The following is a 23,636-nucleotide window of genomic DNA, read 5'->3' on the forward strand; positions in this document are numbered from 1 at the left end:
GTTTTTTTACTTTCTTTCTTTCTTCTTTCGTTTACACAACCAACATGCTGATATAATGTGTTGTGGTTGATTCATACTGGGTCGGAGAACTAAACTTGGCAAGTATCTTTGTTGTTGTTATTACATATTAAGAACTCATTTACACCTATTTTCTTTCCTCATACAGAATCATATTGACAAAATGATGGGATAAGCACAACATTAGAACCCAGTACACTGAACCATTTCAAAACAATGACAGAAAAGAAATCAAGACAAAAAGAAATCTAAACTAAACCTATCAAAACACCACAGCCTGACCCCCTTTACCTCTGGGAGAGTCCATTCTGGGTCCAGGGGAGCCCATTGGCGGGTGGCCCATTCCGCGGGGGGGCAGGGGTCCCCTCATGGGAGGCGGAACCATGTCTGGGGGTGGTAACCTCATGGGGGGGCTGCGACTGTCCATGGGGTGGGGAGGAGGGGGGCCGCGCCGGTCGTAGGGGGGAGGGGAGCGGGCGTCAGGGGGAGGGGGCGGCATGCGGGGGGGAGAGCCCCGGCTGTCAGGGGGCATCATCCGCGGGGGAGGGGAGCGGGCGTCGGGGGGAGGGGGGGGCATGTGTCGGGCGGGGTGGGAGGGGGGAAGGCGCTCCCGGTCGCGGGGAGACATTGCGAAGTCCCCTTCCCTGCAACACCACAGCACAGGTCTGCTTCATTTCACACATAACACACTCGTGACACGGAAGTACACTAATCAGACCTGACCTTTACGATTTCATCACCAATGTCGCATTTCAGTACCAGCCAGAAGATTGCCAATGTCACTGAAATGCGACCAAATCATGTGTTAGTTACATGCAAGGACCCAGATCATCATGGACGCTGTATTGGCAGATAAGCATCTTCACCATTCAGCCACCTTCCTCTCCATGTTGTACTGAGGATGAAGAACAGAGGGAGGGAAAGGGCGAGACCAGGATTTGAACCTAATGGACACTGTATTGGAAGATAAGCATCTTAACCATTCAGCCACATTCCTCCCCATGTTGTATTGAGGATGAAGAACAGAGGGAGGGAAGGGCGAAACCAGGATTTGAACCTCACGGACACTGTACTGGCAGGTAAGTGTTCGAACTAGCCTGCCACCTTCCTGATTTGACAGTGTATGGTGAAAAGACAGACAGCAGTATCAGTGACACCTACCTAAACGGCGGGGGCATGGGTCCAGGTGGCATGGCCCCAGGGGGGATTGAACCTCTGGACGGGGACCGTTCCATGCCAGGTGGGGGTGGGCCGTTCAGCATTCCTGCACACGTCACTTTCCTCACAGCATCACTTTCCTCACGGAGAACGGTAACATCAACACAGATATTCTAATGTCATCTCTGTACATCAAAAAACCTGCCAGAGAAGAGCGAACGTTTACTTCTGCTGAACCAACAGGCCAGGAAACACATACACCTATTTCTGTTACAATTTTTGTACACCAACCCTGTTTACATGAAAGAACAAAACAAAATAAACTAACAATAAAGAAAATTAAAAATTTCTGTTCACAAAACCTATAAAGTCCAGCTGTATACTTCTGTTATGCTTCGCAAAGATTAATAATTAAAAATAAATCCCCAAGTTAAGTTACTGAAGTTTTTTTTAAAAAAAAGAAGAACAAAAAATGTCATGTACGACAGCAGTTTCAGTTTCAGTAGCTCAAGGAGGCGTCACTGCGTTCGGACAAATCCATATACACTACACCACATCTGCCAAGCAGATGCCTGACCAGCAGCGTAACCCAACGTGCTTAGTCAGGCCTTGAAAAAAAAAAAGAAAAAAAAAGGTGAATAAATAATAGATAAATACATAAAAAACTACTACCACTACTACTAATATGTACAAGGCACGAAAACATGATGAAGTCAACTATAAGCATATAAATAAGTAAGTAAATAAATAAATAAATAATAATTATAATATAAAAAAAGGTAGTAATAATAATAATAAATAAGTAAATAAATAAATAAGAAAGACAATGATGATAAATAAGCAAATAAATGTAAAACATGAAGACACACATTCACACATACACCCACACATGCATAACAGATATGCACCAAACATGCAGTTTCACAGATATGAAAGCATAGTCAATTACACATAAACGTACATGAGCCCCAACACACACAAACACACACCACATTACCCTGCACCTCCTCTACCCCCCTCCTCCACACACTCATTTCTAGGCTACGTATCACAGCTTCCACGGCACACACACACACACACACACACACAGATGAACACTTACTTGTACAAGCACACACACATACGCCCATATCCCCCACCCCCACACACATATATACATAGAACGATATATATATACACACCCGCACGTTCTAATATCACCCACACTCACACACACACACATACGCACATGCACAGAACTCTCCTGACACTTGTGTACACTTACACCCTCTCGCATGCACAAACGCACTCAAACACACAGACCCACACATACACACACGCACAGAGGCTGCTGCTGATTGGCTGCAAGAGGGATGGGAAAAGATCTCTGATGCCAAGAACATGGCGTCTAGTGTGTTGTTCAGTCTATTGGATTTGGAAAAGCCCACAGAGACTCTGTTCTGTTTTGCAGAAATTTGCACAATGTTGGTTTGGAAATGATGCCAATATTTGTTTGATTTGCAAAGCATCGTGCTCTACCTTTCATGTTAGACTTATGGCCACTCCCTCTCTCTGCTTTTTTTTCTTTGAGGCGATCGATGGTGTGATGGCCCTGTACCTGTTCTTTTTGATATTCTTTGACTTTTCTGAGGATTTCCAATTTTCCTAGATGTAGGCCGCTCGTTGGTGTTGCGTTACCAGCAAGTCTGTCAGCTCGCTCATTTCCCTTAACACCTGCATGTCCCAGGCAGTATGACTATGTGAGATTTTTAATCTGAAAGTTGCGCATTGCCTTATGCCACTCTGGGCTTCCCATTCCGTTTTCAATTTTCTGTATGAGGTTCACTGAGTCGGTTAGAATCATGGCATGTTGGTTTCCGGGCGTATGGATGGACGATAGCCACTGGAGGGCATGTGTCACAGCTTCAAGTTCCATTGTTAGGCTGGAGGTTGTGACTTTGTAGGCAGCATTCTCTTCCCTAATTGTTTTTCCATTTTGTTTCTCAGTGAATCCCCAACCAGATTGGTCTTTGGTGACTGAGCCATCTGTGTATATGATGATGTCCTCTTCTTTACTGTTTTCTTCTATGAGTAGCTTCATTTCCGCATCAGTTTTGCCCTCTGGCCATTCCCGACAATGTCTTCTCAGAGTGGGTGAAATGGCTGTGTTGAATAGATGGTTGAGGTTTTCGGGGTTTTTCTCCCATTCTTTTGTTTCTTTTCTCCCATTCTTGTTTCTTTTGTTTTTGTACGATAGCAGTAAATCCAGAATATCATGAACAAGGTTCTTCATCAGAAATGTTGTGTTTGAAAAAAAAAAAAAATTCTTAGCACTGACAGAACTCAAAACCAGAAAGCACAAGCAAACAGGAAAAGCAGGGTAAAATGGCTGCAGTGAATGTTTGCCACGGAATCCTAGGCTGTTGTTTTATCCAAACCATCATCTTTTGTGGAACTGTTCATTTCACTGTTAATGTTTACCTGGCTGAGCTGACTTCCCCAACAGGTCACAGATTCTTTTGAGGGATTAAGTTTTTATAAATCACTGATTTTATTTTAAAATAAAATTCAAGCAGAACATTTTTCAGCTGTGCTTTGTCACTGACAGAAATGATGTATATCATTTTTGTTATGAGCAATACAGAGGCCAAATTCAAAAACTTTTGCAAACGTGGATCATTTTTTAAAAGACCTTTAAGGACTTAAAATGACATGCCATTTTATTTTATCATTATTACTTTTTTTTTTTTACACAAATTCTTTAAAACTTTGAAAACCTGTGTGAACCCTTCACAAATACAGAACATCAAGGACCATTATCTAAACACTGACAGGAGATGACAAGGCTCAAATCTTGGCTTATATCAGATTGAAATAAGCTTACAGCTGGGCCGACAGCGAAGTGAGAGCTGTATGATCAATGGTTTCTCCACAGCAAAGGGAATTCAATTACAGCTCAGTCTTTTGTGAATTACCATGACTCTTAAACTTGGAGGCAAGACTGCACTGGCTCTTAGCGCTGCAGCCTTGGAGGCTAGTTGCCCTTTGTGGTCAAACCCCAAAACTGACTGTCCCAAAGCTCTTTTGGTCAAAAGAGAGGGTTGTAATTTGGGCAAGACACTCTCCACTGTATTCAAATTCTTGCCCAGATAGCCAGGACAGCATCTGCCTCCTCTGCTGTTTTGACGGTCATAGTCAGACACAACTATCATACAGAGGACAAGGAAGTGAGGTGTGTGGTGTACCTGGGGGAGGCATGCCGCGGGTGGGCAGGGGTCGGATGAGGTCCATCTGTCGCCTCTCCAGGTCGGTCAGCCTGTCACACAGATCCAAACTGAACACTGCTGTCAGAACACAACCCTGATACAGACACTGCTGTGTGTGTGTGTGTATGTGTGTGTGTGAATCGGAATGCCTTTTCGCAATCTACCACCTATTTTCTTGTCAAAATAAAATACGATTGTTTATTTCTGCTGAAATGTTTTGTCGCCAATCACTATGTGATGGTCCATGTGTGTGTGTGTGTTTGTGTGTGTGTCTTCACGTGTTTGTGCATGAATGTGTGTGCATGCATGCGTATGTACAAGCATGGGCGTGCATGTGTGTGTGTGCATGTATGTATGCGTGCTTGTGTGTGTGCATGCACACAAGTTCATGCAATTTTGATATAGTCACAGTGGTAGGTGAGAATAAAAGAAAGGGTCAAGCCAAAACGCAGTAATATTATCATATGCTACAGAGATTAAATGCACCAAACTTTCTCAGTTTGAAAGTAACACAAGCCTACTCTCTCTCTCTCTCTCTCTTATTCTTAATACCAATCACATCGCACTAAACACATGTCAAAATCAAGTGACAAAAAAAGGAGTCATATAACTGTCAACAATGTTTATAAGTGGAGTGTTGGCCAAGTGGTAAAGCATCCATGTGGGTAGCCAGAGAACCTGTGCACAATGGTTCAAACTCCATTTTCTCCCCCTCCACTACACCTTGAGTGGTGGTCTCGGCACTAGTGCTTAGGATGGATGATGAGGTCCTGTGTGCAGCACTTAGTGCATGTAAAAAATCCCAGGACAACAAATGGTTCGCCTCTGGCAAAGTTCAATGGAAACATTCACTTTGGAAAACACAAGCAGACAGGCAAAAAAGAAAAAAAAAGGGACAAAAAGTGGTGTTCTTACTGTAGCAAAGCACTCTCTCTTGAGGAGAGCAGCCAGAATTTCACACAAAGAAATCAGTTGTGACAAAAGAGTAATACAATACAATGCATTACAATTCAATACAATACAATCGACCCTGAAGCACAGCCATCAGCAGCGGGGACACCCCAGCCATCACTCACTTCTGTCTCAACACAGCAGCTTCATGTCTCGTCTCCTTCAACTCCCTCTCTGCAGCACGTGCGTTCAGCTGAAACCATGAACATCGTCAAATGTCACCATGCATCATTTTACGTGTGTGTGTGTTTGTGTTTGTGTGTGTGTGTGTCATACTATGTGCATCAATGTGTGTGTGTGTGTGTGTGTGTGTGTGTGTTTGAGTGTGAGATACTGTGTGCATCAATATGTGTGTGTGTGTGTGTGTGTGTGTGTGTTTGAGTGTGAGATACAGTGTGCATCAATGTGTGTGTATGTATACATGTATGTGTGTCTGAGTGTGGGTGAGAGAGAGAAAGAGAGAAGAGAGGGAGAGAAAGATGGAGGGAGAGGGAGGTAGGGAGAGAGAGAGAGGGGGGGGGAGAGAAAGAGAGAGAGAGAGAGAGAGAGAGAGAGAGAGAGAGAGAGAGAGAGAGAGAGAGAGAGAGAGAGACCGAGAAACAGAGAAAGACAATGAGGTTAAATCAGTGACCAACAAAAATCTCTAATTTCTTCAGACGGATCAAAATAATCATTCATCTAACCTAAATCGCTATTCCCATTATGATGATTAAAAAAAAAGATGATCTGATTGCATGAATAAATAAACTAATGCATAAATCAATCAATCCTCCTTCTCTCCTTGCTCTTTGACGAGTCACTGGAGCACCGATCAAAAGAACTGTCCACCAGATTTCTCCACGTCTGTCGGTTATGCACTGAAGCCTGGGTCCCTGCAAATCTTGTTCCAGTCCACTCTATTGTGTTTTTTTGTCTTCCCCTTCACCGCCCTCCCTCAACAGTTCCATGGAGAACTAGCCATACAAAGGAAATTTTCTATCTAAAACTACGTTTAAATAACATACTTACCGTGACCCAACTAGTGCAGACTCCGGCAGGGGTCTGACATTCCTGTCCTGTGCAAACTACTATCCACCTATGTGGAGAAAACGAAACTACGGCCGATAACCTCCCGGAAGTAGGTAACCTCCCTTTTGTCCCGCTGGTTAGCGCCCTCTTTTGCAACATGGTTTTCTTTTCTTCACTGATGTCAGCTGATCTTCATCAGGTCCAGTGTGCTGCTTGATGGTTTGGTGCACTTGTTCGTTGGTGATGTGATCAGTAGATCTGAGGTTTTATGTTTTGAGGTAATACCTCATTTCCATGCATTTGGGTTCTTCTTTCAAATTCGCCATGAGAGTTCATGTCTTGCTTGCATTCGTGAAGTGGGAATATACCAGAGCACTCCAGATCCTGATCTTGTGTTCTATGGAGATACAGCTGTCCTCCCATATAGGTTTCAGCTGGACTTTTGTAATGTTGTCTTTGCTACCTTTGAAAGAATTTCTGGTTTGAATCCTTCATTACTATTGATGGATCCATATAAGTGAACTACATATATGAATAAATAAAGACAAAATCAAACAAATGCTTATAACTTCCAGTCAGGTCCAAAATCCTTACCCAGTTCTCATGGGCCTTCTTTTCATTTGAAGCAATCTGAAACATAAATTTCATTGTATTAAAACATAACAAAAACAGCTGGCAAATGTATGTCCAGGAAATAATCAATAAATATGTGTGTGTGTGGAGGGGGGGGGGAGTTAATGGGGTATGTAGATCAATGTATGTGTGTGCATTTGTGTGTATAGATGGACAAGTGTATGTACCACGCGTGTGCATGCATACACACGTGTGTGTGTGTGTATGTGTGCATGCATGTGTGTGCATGAATGCATCTGTATGTGCATGTGTGTGTTTATGTATGTGTGCTGAATTTCATTTACAGTCTCTTAACAAAATGTGAAATTAGATAAACAAACAAATGCACACACACAAAATGAACTCTATCTCACTAACAACTGGCCCAAATGTGAAAACATTCTTTTTAGGTATCGTGACATATTTATGAGTGTTGTGTAGTCTGTGACGATCTTTTGTGTGTATACAAATTAGCGCTTGAGTGTTTCCTTGGCTATCTTCCATTTCAGTGTGTAAGTACATGTTTTAAACATGGGTTCTGACACTGCACAGCACAACTGAGCATGTTTTGCATGGAAAGGCACTGTATAAATCAAATTATCAATATTGTTAGGTGTAGTAGTATAGTAGTAGTAGTAGTATAATAGTAGTATAGTAGTAGCACAGTAGCAGTACCTGTGATCGGAAGTCCCTCTCTGAGGCGGTCAGTTCTCTCTTCAGGCTCTCCACCTGCTGCCTGCAACAGACCACCAACATCAACATCAACATCAGATTTCAGCAGGCAGTTTCAGTTTTACTGTCAAGGAGGTGCTACAGTGTGCAGATTGATCTATATACTGTACGACCCATCTGCTTGAAAGAAAAAACGAAAACAGAAGAAACCAACAACTGATACCTGGTCTTCGCATAAACCCAAAGCACTCATCTGGCCTTGAGAGAGCTTATGCCAGGTTTACGTAAAACATTAACATACAAACTGGCAAGAAAAAATGTTTTCAAATGATTTTGGAAAGAAAAGAAATTTTAAAAAGTGAGACCATTTAAACACACACACACAATGTTGAGACAGCTGACAGCTACAAGTTAGTCCTTTGTATGTGGAGACAGCTGACAGCTGCAGGCTGGTCATTTGTATTTCCATGCAGCAGTGCCCCCCCTCTAACCACCCTCCCTCCCCCACTTACCTGCTCATCTCCAGCTCCTTCTGCAGGGTGCGGGTGTTCTCATCAGCGCTGTCCAGCTTGGACAGGTTCTGCTTCTTCAGGGCTTCGTGCTCCCCCAGCTCCCTGCACACAGCCACACAGCCACCATGTCTTCACTCACTGTCTGTCTGGGGACACTGGGCAACATTGTTTTTTTTCTTTTACTAATGCAAACACTAAGGAAAACTGACGTCAGGCAAGAGAGACAATGGTTGGCCAAAGCTGCCTTCAAAGACGTCTGCAAGAGGGATTTAAAGGCTCTCGACACTGACACAGAGCACTAGGAGGACCCTGCAGACGACCACTCCAGTTGGAGATACACTCTGACCAATCAACTGAAATCAGGAGAAGAAAGACTGATAATAATGTGCAGCAGAAGAAAAGTGGACCCGCAGAAAGGTACGCTGCAGTTTAAACAGCAGAGTCAATCCACTGGTGTGACTTGTGTGACAGAGACTGTCATTCATGTATCGGCCTGTTCAGCCACAGGCGGCGCTGTATCAGGAGGGCAGACATGAACTGGGATTTATCCATGGTCAGCACTGACTGACTGAGGCCCATGACACACATCATCAATCAATTTGTTTGTTTTATTTGCCTACTCTGTTCTTCAAGCTCAATGCAACTTGTACTCACTTTCAGTTTCTCAAGGAGCCATTGCAGCACTCAGACAAATCAATACACACTAAGCCACATCGCCAGGCAGATGCCTGACCAGAAATATAACCCAAGACGCTAGTCGGGCCTTGAGTGCATGCATGTATATTTGTGCACCAATCAGAGTGGATTTCTTCTGCAGAATTTTGCCAGCAGACAACAGTTACGTTTCCATGAATTCTTTTCCAGTGCACTCTGTGCGTGCTACACACAGGACCTCGGTTTATTGTCTCATCTGAAGTTAAACTTGGGAGAAATGGGAAGAACAGGACCCTGATCCTAGACCCTCACACACACTGTACTGGCAGGTATCCATCTAAAGTAATCTACCACCTTCCTGTGAAAACAATCTTTCCACAACATAGTATCTGAGTTGAACAATCTGGGGATTTTTTGCTCATTTATTTTTTAAAAAAATATGAATTTCATTGCAATAAGTCATGAGACAACATACAAACTAATAACATGACACCATCAAAAAGACGGTGGCATAAGAAAACAAAAACAGCATTAGAGGGAAAATGAAAAGAAAAGCACTCAGCAGAAGCAAAAAATATCCACTGTTTACATTAACCACACTGTCAGCTGATATTCCAGCCAGTGACACAGGATTCACACAGGTTTTCTATCACAAAATTATAAAAAAAACCCTTTTAATCCTTCCAGTGCCAAGCCTATTTTACGCTCAGGACAGCTATCTGCAAATGGATGTTTTTTGCCACAGATGGTAATTAACTATAAAAACAAACAAACAAAAAAAAACCCTCTTGCATGCAAGTGGTGCAGTTGTGTGACAGAAGCAAGGTGTAAGTACCTCTGAAGCGCCATCTCCTTGTCCTTGAAGTAAGCGGTGAGGACCACCAGCTTGGTCTCCGCCTCCTGACTCTGTCTCTCCGCCTTCATCTTGTCCGCCATGCTGCTCTCCATCTCTCTCCGCACACACTCCAGCTGCTCTGGAAACCAGGAGATTGTCGTCAGTGACGTACGCTTTGTACTGACATATCGTCTTGTAAATAGAGTGAAAGTGTTGTTAAGTCACTCTCTCTCTCTCTCTCACGCATATACGTATATACTCACACACACAGTCACTCACACGTATACATACACATGACACACACACACACACACATGCACACAGGCTCACTCACACACACATACACATATACACACAGACTCACTCACACACAAATACACACACACACACACACAGAAACTCACTCACACACACACAGACACACACAGACTCACTCATAAACATACACACACACACACAATCACACACACACTAGAAACAGAAAAAAGTAAAACTGCAAGCACACAAACACCAAGTCCACCCAGTTACCTTCCAGCTCTTTGCGGGCATCGTTCTCTATTTTCAGTCTGTTCCCCAGGTTGTCCTTTTCTTCCTGCACTGTTCTCAGAGTGGCGTTCACCTGTTTCAAGCACTGCTCCATTACACGTTCATTTCAGGAGGAAAAGTTCCAGCTTCAGTTTCTCAAGGAGGCATCACTAATAGTAATAATCGATAGTAATTATGTGGTGCAAGCTCCCCACATAATGGGCTTTGAGCGCTTTACACGAAACAATATATATACAATTGTGCATAGTAACATACCTCAGCATATGAAATAAACAACACAAAATGTGTGTATCTACACATCAAGACAATACTACAATTGCAGATATGAACAATCACACACACACATGCACACACACACACACAAGACAAAAATACCCTACACATGCACACACACTCTCGCACACATGCACACGCTTGCACATTCAGCCAAATCCATGTATACTAAAAACATGTTTGCCAGATGTCTGACCAGCAGCACAACCCAACAAACTTAGCCAGGCTTTGAGTGCATGCATATGTATTTACTACATGTCAGAGCAGATTTCTTCCGAAGAATTTTGCCAGAGGACAACACTTACGTTGCCATGGGTTCATTTTTGGTACGCCAAGTGTGTGTGCGACACACAAGACCTCAGTTTATTGTCTCACCAAAATAACTAGACACTCAGTTTGATTTTCCAGTCAAACTTGGGAGAAAGGGTGAGAATGGCATCTGAACCCAGACCTTCAATGACACTGTACTGGAAGATAAGTATCTTAAGCATCCGGCCGCCTCCCTCCTTTTCAGAAGTTAGAAGGAGCACACTCCAAGCAATAACGAATGCAGCCAATCACTAACATCATTTATAACACTGTCAACCAAGCGGACTGCCTACGGCTGGATGAGCAAATTATTGCACATTAACACACACACACACATATGCACATATACACACACAGTCAACACACACACCAAACACAAAAACGCACACACATACACACATGTACAGTCCCTCTCCCCCCTCACACACACATGACAGATGCACAGTGAAGAAGACAGCTTTCTGGCAAGGCAGCAGCTGTCACACTCACCTTGGAGACATCCATCATGGCTTGGATCTTCTCCTGGACATCCTTACTGCGATCTGATCAAAAACATACGGTGAAAGTTAGAAAGATGGAAGAAATCTGTCTGCCTGTCTGTTCATACATACATCCACATATATATTTGAGTTTATATATATATATATATGTGTGTGTGTATGTGCGCATGTGCGTTTGTGCGTGTGTGCATGCATGCATGTGCGTGCGTGTGTGTGTGTGCGCGCGCGTGTGTGTATGATTGATTGACATATATAGATACATGTAGATAGACAGACAGACAGATAGACAGACAGCCAGATAGATAGATAGACAGATAGAGATATATGCATAAATATACTACTACTACTATTACTACTACTAATGTGAATTTATGTTGTGGCCGTTCTCTAAATAAGGCTCTAGGCTCTCGATACATAATGCCACAACACGAGTCCAAACAAGCTGATTGATTATTCCCAGTAACACGGCATGGGGATTTACTTACATGCATTAGCAAATACATTTTGAAAATGAACGGAAGCATGTCTTTTGAACAGAAAAGAGAACGCAGACCAAGGAAGGGAGGGGGTGTGGGGAACCTACATAGGGGAGGAAAGAGAAACTAAAAAAAAGAAAAAAAAAGAAAAAAAAAAACCCCAAAACCCAGATGCATCATTACCTTGTGTCTCAAAGTCTTCATCTTCTCCTTCTGTGCCTCCTTTTTCAAACTCCTTCAGCTGCAGGTAGCAGTCCTTCATGACCTGAACAGAGGACTTCATTGTCCATCACCGCTGGTGAAGCACACAAACCAGCTTTGTATCAAAACATCACGTTCACATCATCTGTCAGGCTGCCTGTACTCAACTGAGAAGAATCGTCCGTCCCTTGCCTTGTGCTCTTCTCTAAAAACTCATCTGTTGCCGCTGTTCAAGAATGACCTTAGGACAGCAGCTCACTTTGTTTGGTTGTGCGAAAATAGTGAAGACGGATAACACCACAGACTTCATACCATCAACTGCAAAATCCTTCATTCAAATGTCACAGTGTACACACCACGGAACAACTCCTACAGTTTGCTATTTTATTAATTCCTTGAAAACAAGATTTAGAATAGAAAAATATTAGTCTTATAATTATATTATCTCTTGTGGAAATCTGACCACTTCTACTCAGCATACAATTCATACGTACCCTTGATCACTTATGTAACCTGCTAATGATTACAGAGAGGTGATAAAATGGGATAGTTCACCTTGAAATGACACATTTGAATACATATTTGTATTTTATTTCTTTTTATCACAACAGATTTCTCTGTGTGAAATTCAGGCTGTTCTCCCCAGGGAGAGCGCGTCACTATACTACAGTGTCACCCCCCCCCCCCCCCCTTTTTTTTTTCCTACGTGTAATTTTATTTGTTTTTCCTATCGAAGTGGATTCTTTTTTTTTTTTTTTTTTTTTTTACAGAATTTTGCCAGGAACAACACTTTTGTTGCCATGGGTTCTTTTACGTGCGCCAAGTGCATGCTGCACACGGGACCTCGGTTTATCGTCTCATCCGAATGACTAGCATCCAGACCACCACTCAAGGTCTAGTGGAGTGGGAGAAGATATTGATGGCTGAGCCGTGATTTTAACCAGCGCGCTCAGATTCTCTCGCTTCCTAGGTGGACGCGTTACCTCTAGGCCATCACTCCACTCCACTCCATATGACAGCAAATGTACCCTGAATTGTAGTTCAAATAGGCAGCAAGATTCAGCCAGTTCAAAACATAAACAAAAAGTCCTTCAGGATGAATAACAGCATGCACTGATAAATGATTATGTAAGCCTTGTTTTGTGAAATTTTTCTTGCCATTATCTATGCATTCTTGGTATCATCTGCATTCTTGATGTTACCTGTGAATTCTTGCTGTGTATTCTTAATGTTTGTTTCTGTATTCATGATGTTTCTGTGTATTAAGTTTGATCTTTAAAATAAAGAAAAAAAAAACATGAAAACTTCACCCATTTTTCTGTGTATTCTATGCAATCTCCAGAATGAAGAAGAAGAAGAAAACAAAAAGCGAAAAGTCACCCCATTCTCAACAAATGCAAACACACAGTCAAAACTTTTATCAAAAGAGAAGAAGAAGAGAAGCAGAAGAAGAAAGCTACACACAAAGAGTGACCACTTGCCTCCAGTTCGCTGTCCTTGAAAGAGATGGTTTCCTGCGCCTGTCGGTTTTCCTGCTCCATCTGATCAATACGCTCCTTCAGTTCACCCACCCTGCCACACAGCACACACACACGCCTCTTGCAGCTTCCGTTTCTTGAGAAGGCTTCACTGCGCTCTGACAAATCCATATACGCTACACCACATTTGCTAGGTAGCTGCCTGAACAGCAGCAAAACCAAACTTGCTTAGTCAGGCCTTGAGTGCATACATATATAGAATGATAGCCTAGAGGTAACGCGTCTGCCCAGGAAGTGAGAGAATTTGAGCGCACTGGTTCAAATCATGGCTCAGCTGCCGATATTTTCTCCCCCTCCACTACAGACCTTGAGTGGTGGTCTGGACGCTAGTCCTTTGGATGAGACGATAAACCGAGGTTCTGTGTGCAGCATGCACTTAGCGCACGTAAAAGAACCCACAGCAACAAAAGGGTTGTTCCTGGTAAAAATTCTGTAGGAAAATTCACTTCGATAGGAAAAACAAATAAAACTGCACGCAGGCAAAAATATATTAAAAAAAGGGTGGCGCTGTAATGTAGCTATGTGCTCTCCCTGGGGAGAGCATCCCGAATTTCACACACAGAAATCTGCTGTGATAAAAAGAAATACAAATACAAATAGAAATATATTTGTGTACCTATCAGAGTTTCTTCTACAGAATTTTGCCAGAGGACAACACTTAGGTCGCCATGGGTTCTTTTTCAGTGCGCCCAGTGCTGCACACGAGATCTCGGTTTATCACCTCATCAGAGTGACTAGATGCTTGGTTTGATTTTCCAGTCAAACTTGGGAGAAAGGGTGATATCAAGAATCGAACCTACAGCCTCAAGGACATTGCAGTGGCAGATAAGCATTTTAACCATTCTGCCACTTTCCTCCACCTCTTTAATGAAACAGGGCATCTAGTGATTTGGCTGAAGCGATAAACCAATGTCCCATGTGCTGCACGCACTTGGCGCACTGAAAAGTTTCAGTTTCAGTAGCTCAAGGAGGCTTCACTGCGTTCGGACAAATCCATATACGCTACACCACATCTGCCAAGCAGATGCCTGACCAGCAGCGTAACCCAATGTGCTTAGTCAGGCCTTGAGAAAAAAAAGAAAAAAAAGAAAAGAAAGGTGAATAAATATGATCCTCACTGAAAAATGATCCTCAGGCAAAAATCTGTAGAAGAAATCCATTTTCATGGGTATACAAAGATGTGATGTAGTATATATCTGGATTTGTCTGAACACAGTGGTGCCTCCCAAGAAACTGAAACCAAAAATTGTTTTTCACAGGTCTGATGCAAAAAGGTTGTATCTGACAGATTGTGACTAAAGAGGTCAATAGTTCTTTCTCCAGTGTAAAAGGGGACCCTGGGTGGAAGGAAGTCTCAATGGCCATATCTCATAAATCAGGAAAGTCATTCCAAGGTAGCATTGGTAGACACAGTATTTGACACCTGTCACTCACGGTAACCAATGAGCACTTCAATGTTCACATCATTGTTTGAAATGAAGGCTATTGCCTATTTCTATGAGAGGAATGCCTGAAGATTAGGAAGGAAAATACTCCGAAGGAATGGCCTTAGAAATGATGAAAATATCACTGAGAATGCTAAAAAAAGAATTGCCTTGGTGTACTACAACAACCCCAAAAAACAACAAACAAACAAACAAAAAAAAAGAAAAAAGTCTGATCTGAAAGCCACACTTCAGTTTTCAGATATAATGTATTAATAATCACTGCACATCACATCTTGAGTTATTCAACTATTTTGTGGTTTAATGGCCAAAAAATGAAACAGGGCTGCTTTATAATAATTATCTGGTGCTACTGCTGTAAACCAGAGAATAAATACAGCTAAAAAGTTAATGATAATCCCTTTTTTATGAAGTGAATACACTGACCTATCAAAAATGTGAGATGCACTGTGTAAACACACACACACAAACAGAGCTAAAATAAAATACAGAATTCACATACTTTTCTTTCCAGTCATCAGCCTCAGCCAGCAACTGAAACAGAAATGTACGTTGACATCACTGACAAGAAGAAAACTTAAAGCAAAACATGCCAAATTCAACAAGTAAAATGCAAAATAATCTGCCACAATAAACACACAAATGTATGCACAAGAAGACACAAGTGTAAACCCTTTCATATCCATATACATTCGCACAAACACCAATGCACATTTTTTAACATGATACTCTCACTAATAAGACACAGAAAGGACAATCAAATCACATAAAACACTAATTCCAGATTCAGTGCTTGGAGGTTGAAAAATAGTTTGTTATGAGTCAGTATATGAATCTCATGGCTCCAGTCAGGGTATGACAGTGCTGTCTAATCAGTACAAAGTGAAGTCATCTGATGTAACACTGACCATATGTCTATCAAAATAAAAGAAATCAGTTGTACAGCAAAACATAAAGGTTTTTATTATCTTACAAATTCATGATGGTCTGTCACAGTCACCACTATACAAAATCAGATGATCTGTCATAGTCATTACTCTACCAAGTCAGATGATCTGTCATAGTCATCATTATACAAAATCAGATGTCATAGCGGAGATTAGAAAAGAGAGATAAACCACTTGCAGAAATTGCTGAAGCCAGGCAGCCTGCGCCGCGAGACGCATTCATTATTCATGAGCTGCCTTTGCCCCGCCCAAACTAAGGGAAAGCGTCAGTCGAACGCAGTCTCCTGAGTGATTTTATAATTTGGATTACACCTTTTTTCCCTTTACTGTTTGCTTCATCCCACGCAGATGTCAAACTCAATTTTGTTGTGAATAACATTCCTAAATATTTATATGTATTGGTTACTTTTATTTCCCTATCACCACAGCACCATTTTTCACGAGTCGAAAGATGACCTCCATTGCGGAAAACTATAATATTGGTCTTATCAAGATTCACTGTTTGTTGTTGTCTGTCTGTTTCTTGCTTAAGGGCATTTAATTGATTTTGTAACCCTATGGGTGTGTCAGACAAGAGAACATCATCATCAGCAAATAGCATTAAGAGCAAATCTGTTGCGCCAGGTATCATTTGTATTCCATGTCTCCCCTTCTTTGATAACTCCACTGCCAATTCACCGATGAAAAAGGAAAACAGCTGTGAGCTTAGCATACAACCTTGTTTAACCCCTCTTGGACACTGAAAAAAGTCTGAATAAATACCTTTGTCACGAACACATACAAGTACAGAATCGTAGATGCTTTTAACAGCCATGTAAAACTCCCGAGAGAGAGAGACAGAGACAGAGACTTAGAGAGAGAAAGAGCACAATACAACGGTCTGCTCGGGCAACATGAAGCGTTCGTATATATATGAATTATATATATGATTATGTACATATAGATAGATTTAGATTTACATACTGATAGATCTATATGAAATTATGTATGTATGTATTCATGTATGTATGTATGTATGTATGTATAGACAGATGTTAGAAGAGAGACAGAGCTGAATATGTGTTTTATGTTTTGATATATATATATATTTTTGTTGTTGAAGAAATGGTGATGTAAACCAGAAAGTGTGAAAAAAAAGAAGCGTTACGAAAACGCAGTTCAATAATTTACAACTGTCTCTCTCATGTGCAACATTGCGTGGGGGGGGGCGAGGGAGTTGGTGGGGGGGGGGAGCTGCTTTATTTTCTTTTTATATTATCTACATTCAAGCAGATGCAAATGTGCTAAAAACCAAGCAAAAATGAATCGGTTTTCATTGTATACAGTGAATCTTACTACACGTGGGAAATTCCAGGCATAACTTAACTTTCGCTTTACTGCAGCTGAACCGCCAGAACCGACCAGTTTCCTTCAGGTGGGGAAGGAGAGGGTGATTTACCCCCACCCTTCCACACTGCGTGTGTGCCCCAAAATGGCTTCAGCACTGTTATAGACAGTAAGAAGGGGCCTGCCGCGAGTGGTTTATCTCTCTTTTCTAATCTCCGGTCATAGTCATTACTCTACCAAGTCAGATGATCTGTCACAGTCATCATTATACAAAATCAGATGATCTGTCATAGTCATTCCTCTACCAAGTCATATGATCTGTCATAGTCATCACTTTGTGACACAGTCAGATGATCTGTCATAGTCATCACTTTGTGACACAGTCAGATGATCTGTCATAGATATCACTATGTAACACAGTCAGATGGTCTGTCATAGTTATCACTATGTAACAGTCAGATGATCTGTCATATATATCACTATGTAACACAGATGATCTGTCATAGTTATCACTATGTAACAGTCAGATGATCTGTCACAGTCATCACTATGTAACACAGTCAGATGATCTGTTAGTCATCACTATGTAACAGTCAGATGATCTGTCATAGTTATCACTACATAACAGTCCGATGATCTGTCATAGTTATCACAATGTAACACAGTCAGATGATCTGTCATAGATATCACTATGTAACAGTCAGATGATCTGTCATATATATCACTATGTAACACAGATGATCTGTCACAGTCATCACTATGTAACACAGTCAGATGATCTGTTAGTCATCACTATGTAACAGTCAGATGATCTGTCATAGTTATCACTACATAACAGTCCGATGATCTGTCATAGTTATCACAATGTAACACAGTCAGATGATCTGTCATAGTTATCACTATGTAACACAGTCAGATGATCTGTCATAGTTATCACTATGTAACACAGTCAGGTGATCTGTCATAGTTATCACTATGTAACACAGTCAGATGATCTGATCTTGCAGAACACAGGCACTGGGACAGAAGACCAAATAGAACAGACAGACAGACAGGCATTAGGACATAAAGGGGAGCAAATAAAACAAAGACAGACAGCCTGGTACACAGACAGACATATACCCTTGTGGACATAGTCAAACAGGCACTAGGGCAAAAAGGGGAGGGGAGCAAATAAAGCAAAGACACACACACACACACACACACACACACACACACACACACACACAGGAACAAGAACAGAAAGGGAAGCAAATAAGGCAGCCAACCAGCCAGCCTGATGGATGGACAGACAGCCTGATGGATGGATGGATGGATAGACAGACAACCTGATGGATGGATGGATGGATAGATAGACAGACAGCCTGATGGATGGATGGATGGATGGATAGATAGACAGACAGCCTGATGGATGGATGGATGGATAGATAGACAGACAGCCTGATGGATGGATGGACATTGACAGATGGACAGACAGGTGATTACCTGTTGTTTGCTGGTGTCCAGCAGCTGCACCTGGTCTGTCAGGCTCTGAACAGCTGTCTTCAGGTTTTCGTTCTCACCTTCCAGGCTCTGTCGCTCGTTCTCTGTCTGAACACAGCAGTGTGACAAGTCTATACAGTACATTACTTGACACAACAATAACACTGACAATAATGAGTATTATGCTCTACACTTCTTCACATTATCAAACGTGATTTGTGTTCTTTGGGGGAGAAAAACTTTAATAACTAATGGAAGCGAGGCATCAGTTATCTATCTTTAATACTTATAGCTAAGCAAATTACATTGGGTCATATCAGGGCTGAAAACCTGTAACAATGATACCATAAAACCTAAAGGGGGAGAAAAAAAAGAAAAGAAACTTAGGCACAAATACAGTCTGTCTTATGTAAGAAGTCACTTTACTGCAAGACTTGCATCAAATGGTTGAAATCTCAGTCATCATTTACATTTGAGTAGTTTTGAGCCATACTTCAGCCTTCATTTTGCTGACAAAACAACTGACTAATGGTGCTGGAAACTTTCACAGGGTATCGATGTATTAGTGCTGATACCATTACTTAACATTATTTTGAATACTAATATAACTCAATACTTTCAAACTGTTATCCTGTGTGAAATCAAATTCAGGGAAAAGCAAAGACAGAAGAGAAAGTACTCTGTATTATGTCATACAGTTTTTTGTTGTTGTTGTAATTTTATTTTGGTGTGTGTGTCTGTGTGTGTGTGTGTGTGTGTGTGTGTGTGTGTGTGTGTGTGTGTGTGTGTATGTTGACATGACACTAACACACAACACATGGCCCTGTGCTGTCTTATCTTGTCCTCTCACTCAACCTCCCTCCAATCCACACACATGCTGAAAAGCCATGTACACATTTTCATACAAACCTGAGTGTGTATTACATACACAAGCACACACCCATGCATGTACACACACACACACTCACCCACATGCATGCACAGGTGAACACAAACACATACAGGAACACACACCCACCTTTTGCAGATTCTGTTCCAGTTTCTTTTTTGCCTCTTGCAGTTTTTTCGTTTCCTTCTCAATATCCTTTGTCTGCAAAATGAAACACAATATTATTCTTTTTTTTTTGTCCCCAAAAGCTTTTGCTTACTTCCATGCTTTCATCTTATTAAATCTAATAATCCCCACAACATTTCATTTTGCATCACGTTCCAGTAACACCTGGTGTTACCAGTGCCAGCATCTTTTATTTGGTGGCTTTTTTTCTTCATCAAAACATTTAAAACTGCCATTGTTACCATTTTCTTTTTTCCTTGATACCTTTTCTTTCTTCCTCTAATTTTTTGCATTTCTAAAACCGTGTTCAACCAGTAATTTCCAATGTTTAGAAAGAAACCAGTATACTCGGTCTCTCCCACTTTCTGTCTCAATCTGTCCCAACCGTACTCAAATCATCAAATGAACTATGAACAATTAAAAAATGCATGAATGAATGAATGAATGAATGGGTGGATGGATGGATGGGTAGATGGAAGGATGGGTGGCTGGATGAATTGAAGCATTGATAGATGGATGGGTCAAGTAAGGTCACATTATCATGCACCATAATGAACACAATGAAGTCACACAAATCAGTACAAACAGGACTTTCACACTTTAATCAAAGAAACGTCATATTATCAAACATCACAACACACAGTGAAGTCACACAAAACAGTACAAACAGGACTTCCACACCTTAATCAAATAAAAGTCACGTTATCAAACATCACAACACACAGCAAAGTCACACAAAACAGTACAAACAGGACTTCCACATCTTAATCAAAGAAAGGTCACGTTATCAAACATCACAACACACAGCAAAGTCACACAAAACAGTACAAACAGGACTTCCACACCTTTATCAAAGAAAGTTCACGTTATCAAACATTATTACACACACCAGAGTCACACAAAAAAGTACAAACAGGACTTCCACACCTTAATCAAAGAAGTCACATTATCAAACATTACGACACACAGCAAAGTCACACAAAACAGTACAAACAGGACTTCCACACCTTAGTCTAAGAAAGTTCACGTTATCAAACATCACAACACACAGCAAAGTCACACAAAACAGAACAAACAGGACTTCAACACCTTAATCAAAGAAGTCACCTTATCAAACATTATTACACACAGCGAAATCACACAAAACAGTACAAACAGGACTTCCACACCTTAATGAAAGAAAGGTCATGTTATCAAACAACACAACACACAGCCAAGTCACCCAAAACAGAAAAAACCAGGTCTCTACAAGGTCTTTCATCATGCCCAAGAACACCCACCCCCACCCCCCACCCCCAGTGCCCACACTGGTGAGTGGCCCACCCCTCACCTTCTTGTCTTTGGTCTTGACGTCGTCAGTCTTCCTGGACAGCTGGTCCTGCAGTTCAGACACCTTGGTGCTCAGCGTGGACACCTCTGTCTTCAGCGCCTCGTTGTGCAGCTGTCACACACACCTCACCGCATCACTTTCACTTTCTCAACAAGGTGTCACTCCGCACAATTCCATGCACGCTACATCGCATCAGCTGTGGAGATGCCTGACCAGCAGCGTTACCCTATGTGCTGGTCAGGCCATGAGTGCATGCATGTTTGTGTGTCTGTCAGAGTGCATTTCTTCTGCAGAGGACGTGTTATGTTGCCATGGGTTATTTTTCAGTGCACCAATTGCATGCTGCACATGGGAGCTTGGTTTATTTTCTGATTTTCCATTCAAACTTGGGAAAAAAACAGGGTGAGACTGGGATTCGATCCCAGACGCTCACTGACAGATAAGAGTCATAACCATTCTGCCACCTTCCTCAGTACCATACAATGGTGACACCACATAAGTCAGCATAACTGTATGCAATTTTCATTTGCCTACATGTCTTTTATTTCAATGTACTTATTTGTATAATCAGTTCATTCCTCTTTATATGTTTCTTTTCCTATATAAAAATCTGGGCAAGGCTCTCAAGGCCTGATCAGAGCATTCAGCCGGTTTATACTTAGGTCAGACATCTGCTTTTTGTGGTGGTTTTTTAAAGCAGATGTGGTGTTGTGTATTTGCATTTGTATTTTGTAATTTATATCTCTTTTTATCACAACAGATTTCTCTGTGTGAAATTCGGGCTGCTCTCCCCAGGGAGAGCGCGTCGCTACACTACAGCGCCACCCATTTTCTTGATATTTTTTTCCTGTATGTAGTTTTATTTGTTTTTCCTATCAAAATGGATTTTTCTACAGAATTTTGCCAGGAACAACCATTTTGTTGTCGTGGGTTCTTTTACGTGTGCTAAGCACATGCCGCACACAGGACCTCAATTTATCGTCTCATCCAAATGACTAGCATCCAGACCACCGCTCAAGGTCTAGTAGAGGGGGAGAAAATATCGGCAGCTGAGCCGTGATTTGAACCAGCGTGCTCAAATTCTCTCGCTTCCTAGGCGGACTCGTTACCTACAGGCCATCACTCCACTACATGGACCAGTCCACATGCTTCGACACCACCTGACACTGTGTACAGTATGTATGTGTATATACTGATACTCACAAGACACACATACACAAACGCAAAGTCACGAAGTCATCAGCATAACATACTGGAATGTCATGTCATATCATGTCATGAAACTGGGTGCTCATGGAGCTTTTTACCAAATAAATCTCAAGCACACAGAAAACTGAAAAAATAAATGAATGAGCATGCAATTTTGAACATAAAAAAGTCATGAAATGTTTTTAAAAACTCACAAACAATGCAAACCTGCACACACACACACACACACACACATGAAATGTTTTCAAAAACTCACAAACAATGCAAACCTGCACACACACACACACACACACACACAAACAGAAACATTACTTCATCACTGCAGACTGAAGTACACAGGCACTCACACTGGAGCTCACACACACACACACACACACACACACACCCTGACAAACATTTTCACCCACAGCTCTCTGTCACTCACCTTGACGGTCTGGAGTTCAGAGGTCATTGACCCAGACTTGGACTGCAGATCAGACATGTCCAACTTCATCCGCTTGGTCTGAAAAAAATGAAAAACAACTCTGGAAATGAATGATGAGTGTCTTAAGGTAGCTGCCAGTTGGCTCTACCCAGGCAGGCAGACTTATTGTGCCAATGGCCGTGTTTGTAAAGTGATTAGAGTTTGGCCTCTGACCGAAGACAGGTGCTATGTATATTTAAAAAAAAAAAAAAAAAAGAAAGAAAAAAACCCAACTTTTTTGTTTTGCACAACTAAAATCTAGATTAGGCACTATATACATTCACATTATTGTTACTATTATTATTATTATTTGTTTTTATCATTATTATCATTGATATTATTATTATTTATCATTATCATTGTTATTATCATTGTTGTCATCATAATTCAATCTGTCAGTCTTTGTGCTGTGAAAAAAAGACAGGCATTCTAATAATAATAATAATGATGATGATAGTATTTATATAGTGCTGAATCTTGTGCAGTGACAAATCTAAGCGCTCTCACACCAGTCATTCACACGCATGCATAACTCTAAAACTAAAGAAAACTGAAGATATCTTGTGAAGAGGTGGGTTTTAAGGCCAGACTTGAAAGAGCTCAAAGCAGAGACCTGACGAAGCGAAAGAGCAAGTTAATTCCAAATACAAGGTCCAGAGACAGAGAAGGAACAGCGTCCAACAGTGAAGTGTTTGAATCTGGGCATCCGTAAACAGAGTGTAAAGGTCTGATGGGCTGTGCACTGATTCTGTTAGTGTTGCTCAACCCCCTTTCTGCTGTACAGCAGAAACAGAATACACTCTACAGGTTTTGAAGAACAGTCATCAGCTGTTTCAATCCTCTCACAGTGCTGTGGATATTCAACATATCTT

General features: G+C 41.5%; 1 protein-coding gene across 8 annotated transcripts in view; it reads right to left on the reverse strand.

Annotated features, from left to right (window-relative positions):
- Nucleotides 1-23,636, reverse strand: part of LOC143280953 (uncharacterized) — a 62,682-nt gene that overhangs the window by 4,883 nt on the left and 34,163 nt on the right. For all 8 annotated transcript variants that reach the window (XM_076585779.1, XM_076585775.1, XM_076585772.1 and 5 more), the window contains 17 exons: nucleotides 22,726-22,803; nucleotides 21,093-21,203; nucleotides 19,727-19,798; nucleotides 18,712-18,816; nucleotides 15,456-15,487; nucleotides 13,452-13,542; nucleotides 11,953-12,034; nucleotides 11,283-11,335; nucleotides 10,194-10,284; nucleotides 9,666-9,804; nucleotides 8,177-8,278; nucleotides 7,668-7,728; nucleotides 6,975-7,010; nucleotides 5,498-5,565; nucleotides 4,401-4,471; nucleotides 1,180-1,282; nucleotides 310-662 (listed from right to left, as the gene is read on the reverse strand). In XM_076585779.1, the coding sequence (XP_076441894.1) occupies nucleotides 310-662; nucleotides 1,180-1,282; nucleotides 4,401-4,471; nucleotides 5,498-5,565; nucleotides 6,975-7,010; nucleotides 7,668-7,728; nucleotides 8,177-8,278; nucleotides 9,666-9,804; nucleotides 10,194-10,284; nucleotides 11,283-11,335; nucleotides 11,953-12,034; nucleotides 13,452-13,542; nucleotides 15,456-15,487; nucleotides 18,712-18,816; nucleotides 19,727-19,798; nucleotides 21,093-21,203; nucleotides 22,726-22,803 (1,648 nt within the window). The remainder of the gene's footprint in view (nucleotides 1-309; nucleotides 663-1,179; nucleotides 1,283-4,400; nucleotides 4,472-5,497; nucleotides 5,566-6,974; nucleotides 7,011-7,667; nucleotides 7,729-8,176; nucleotides 8,279-9,665; nucleotides 9,805-10,193; nucleotides 10,285-11,282; nucleotides 11,336-11,952; nucleotides 12,035-13,451; nucleotides 13,543-15,455; nucleotides 15,488-18,711; nucleotides 18,817-19,726; nucleotides 19,799-21,092; nucleotides 21,204-22,725; nucleotides 22,804-23,636) is intronic.

The sequence above is a fragment of the Babylonia areolata genome, chromosome 4 (genome assembly GCF_041734735.1).
Source record: "Babylonia areolata isolate BAREFJ2019XMU chromosome 4, ASM4173473v1, whole genome shotgun sequence".
NCBI classification, from domain to species: Eukaryota; Metazoa; Mollusca; class Gastropoda; order Neogastropoda; family Buccinidae; genus Babylonia; species Babylonia areolata.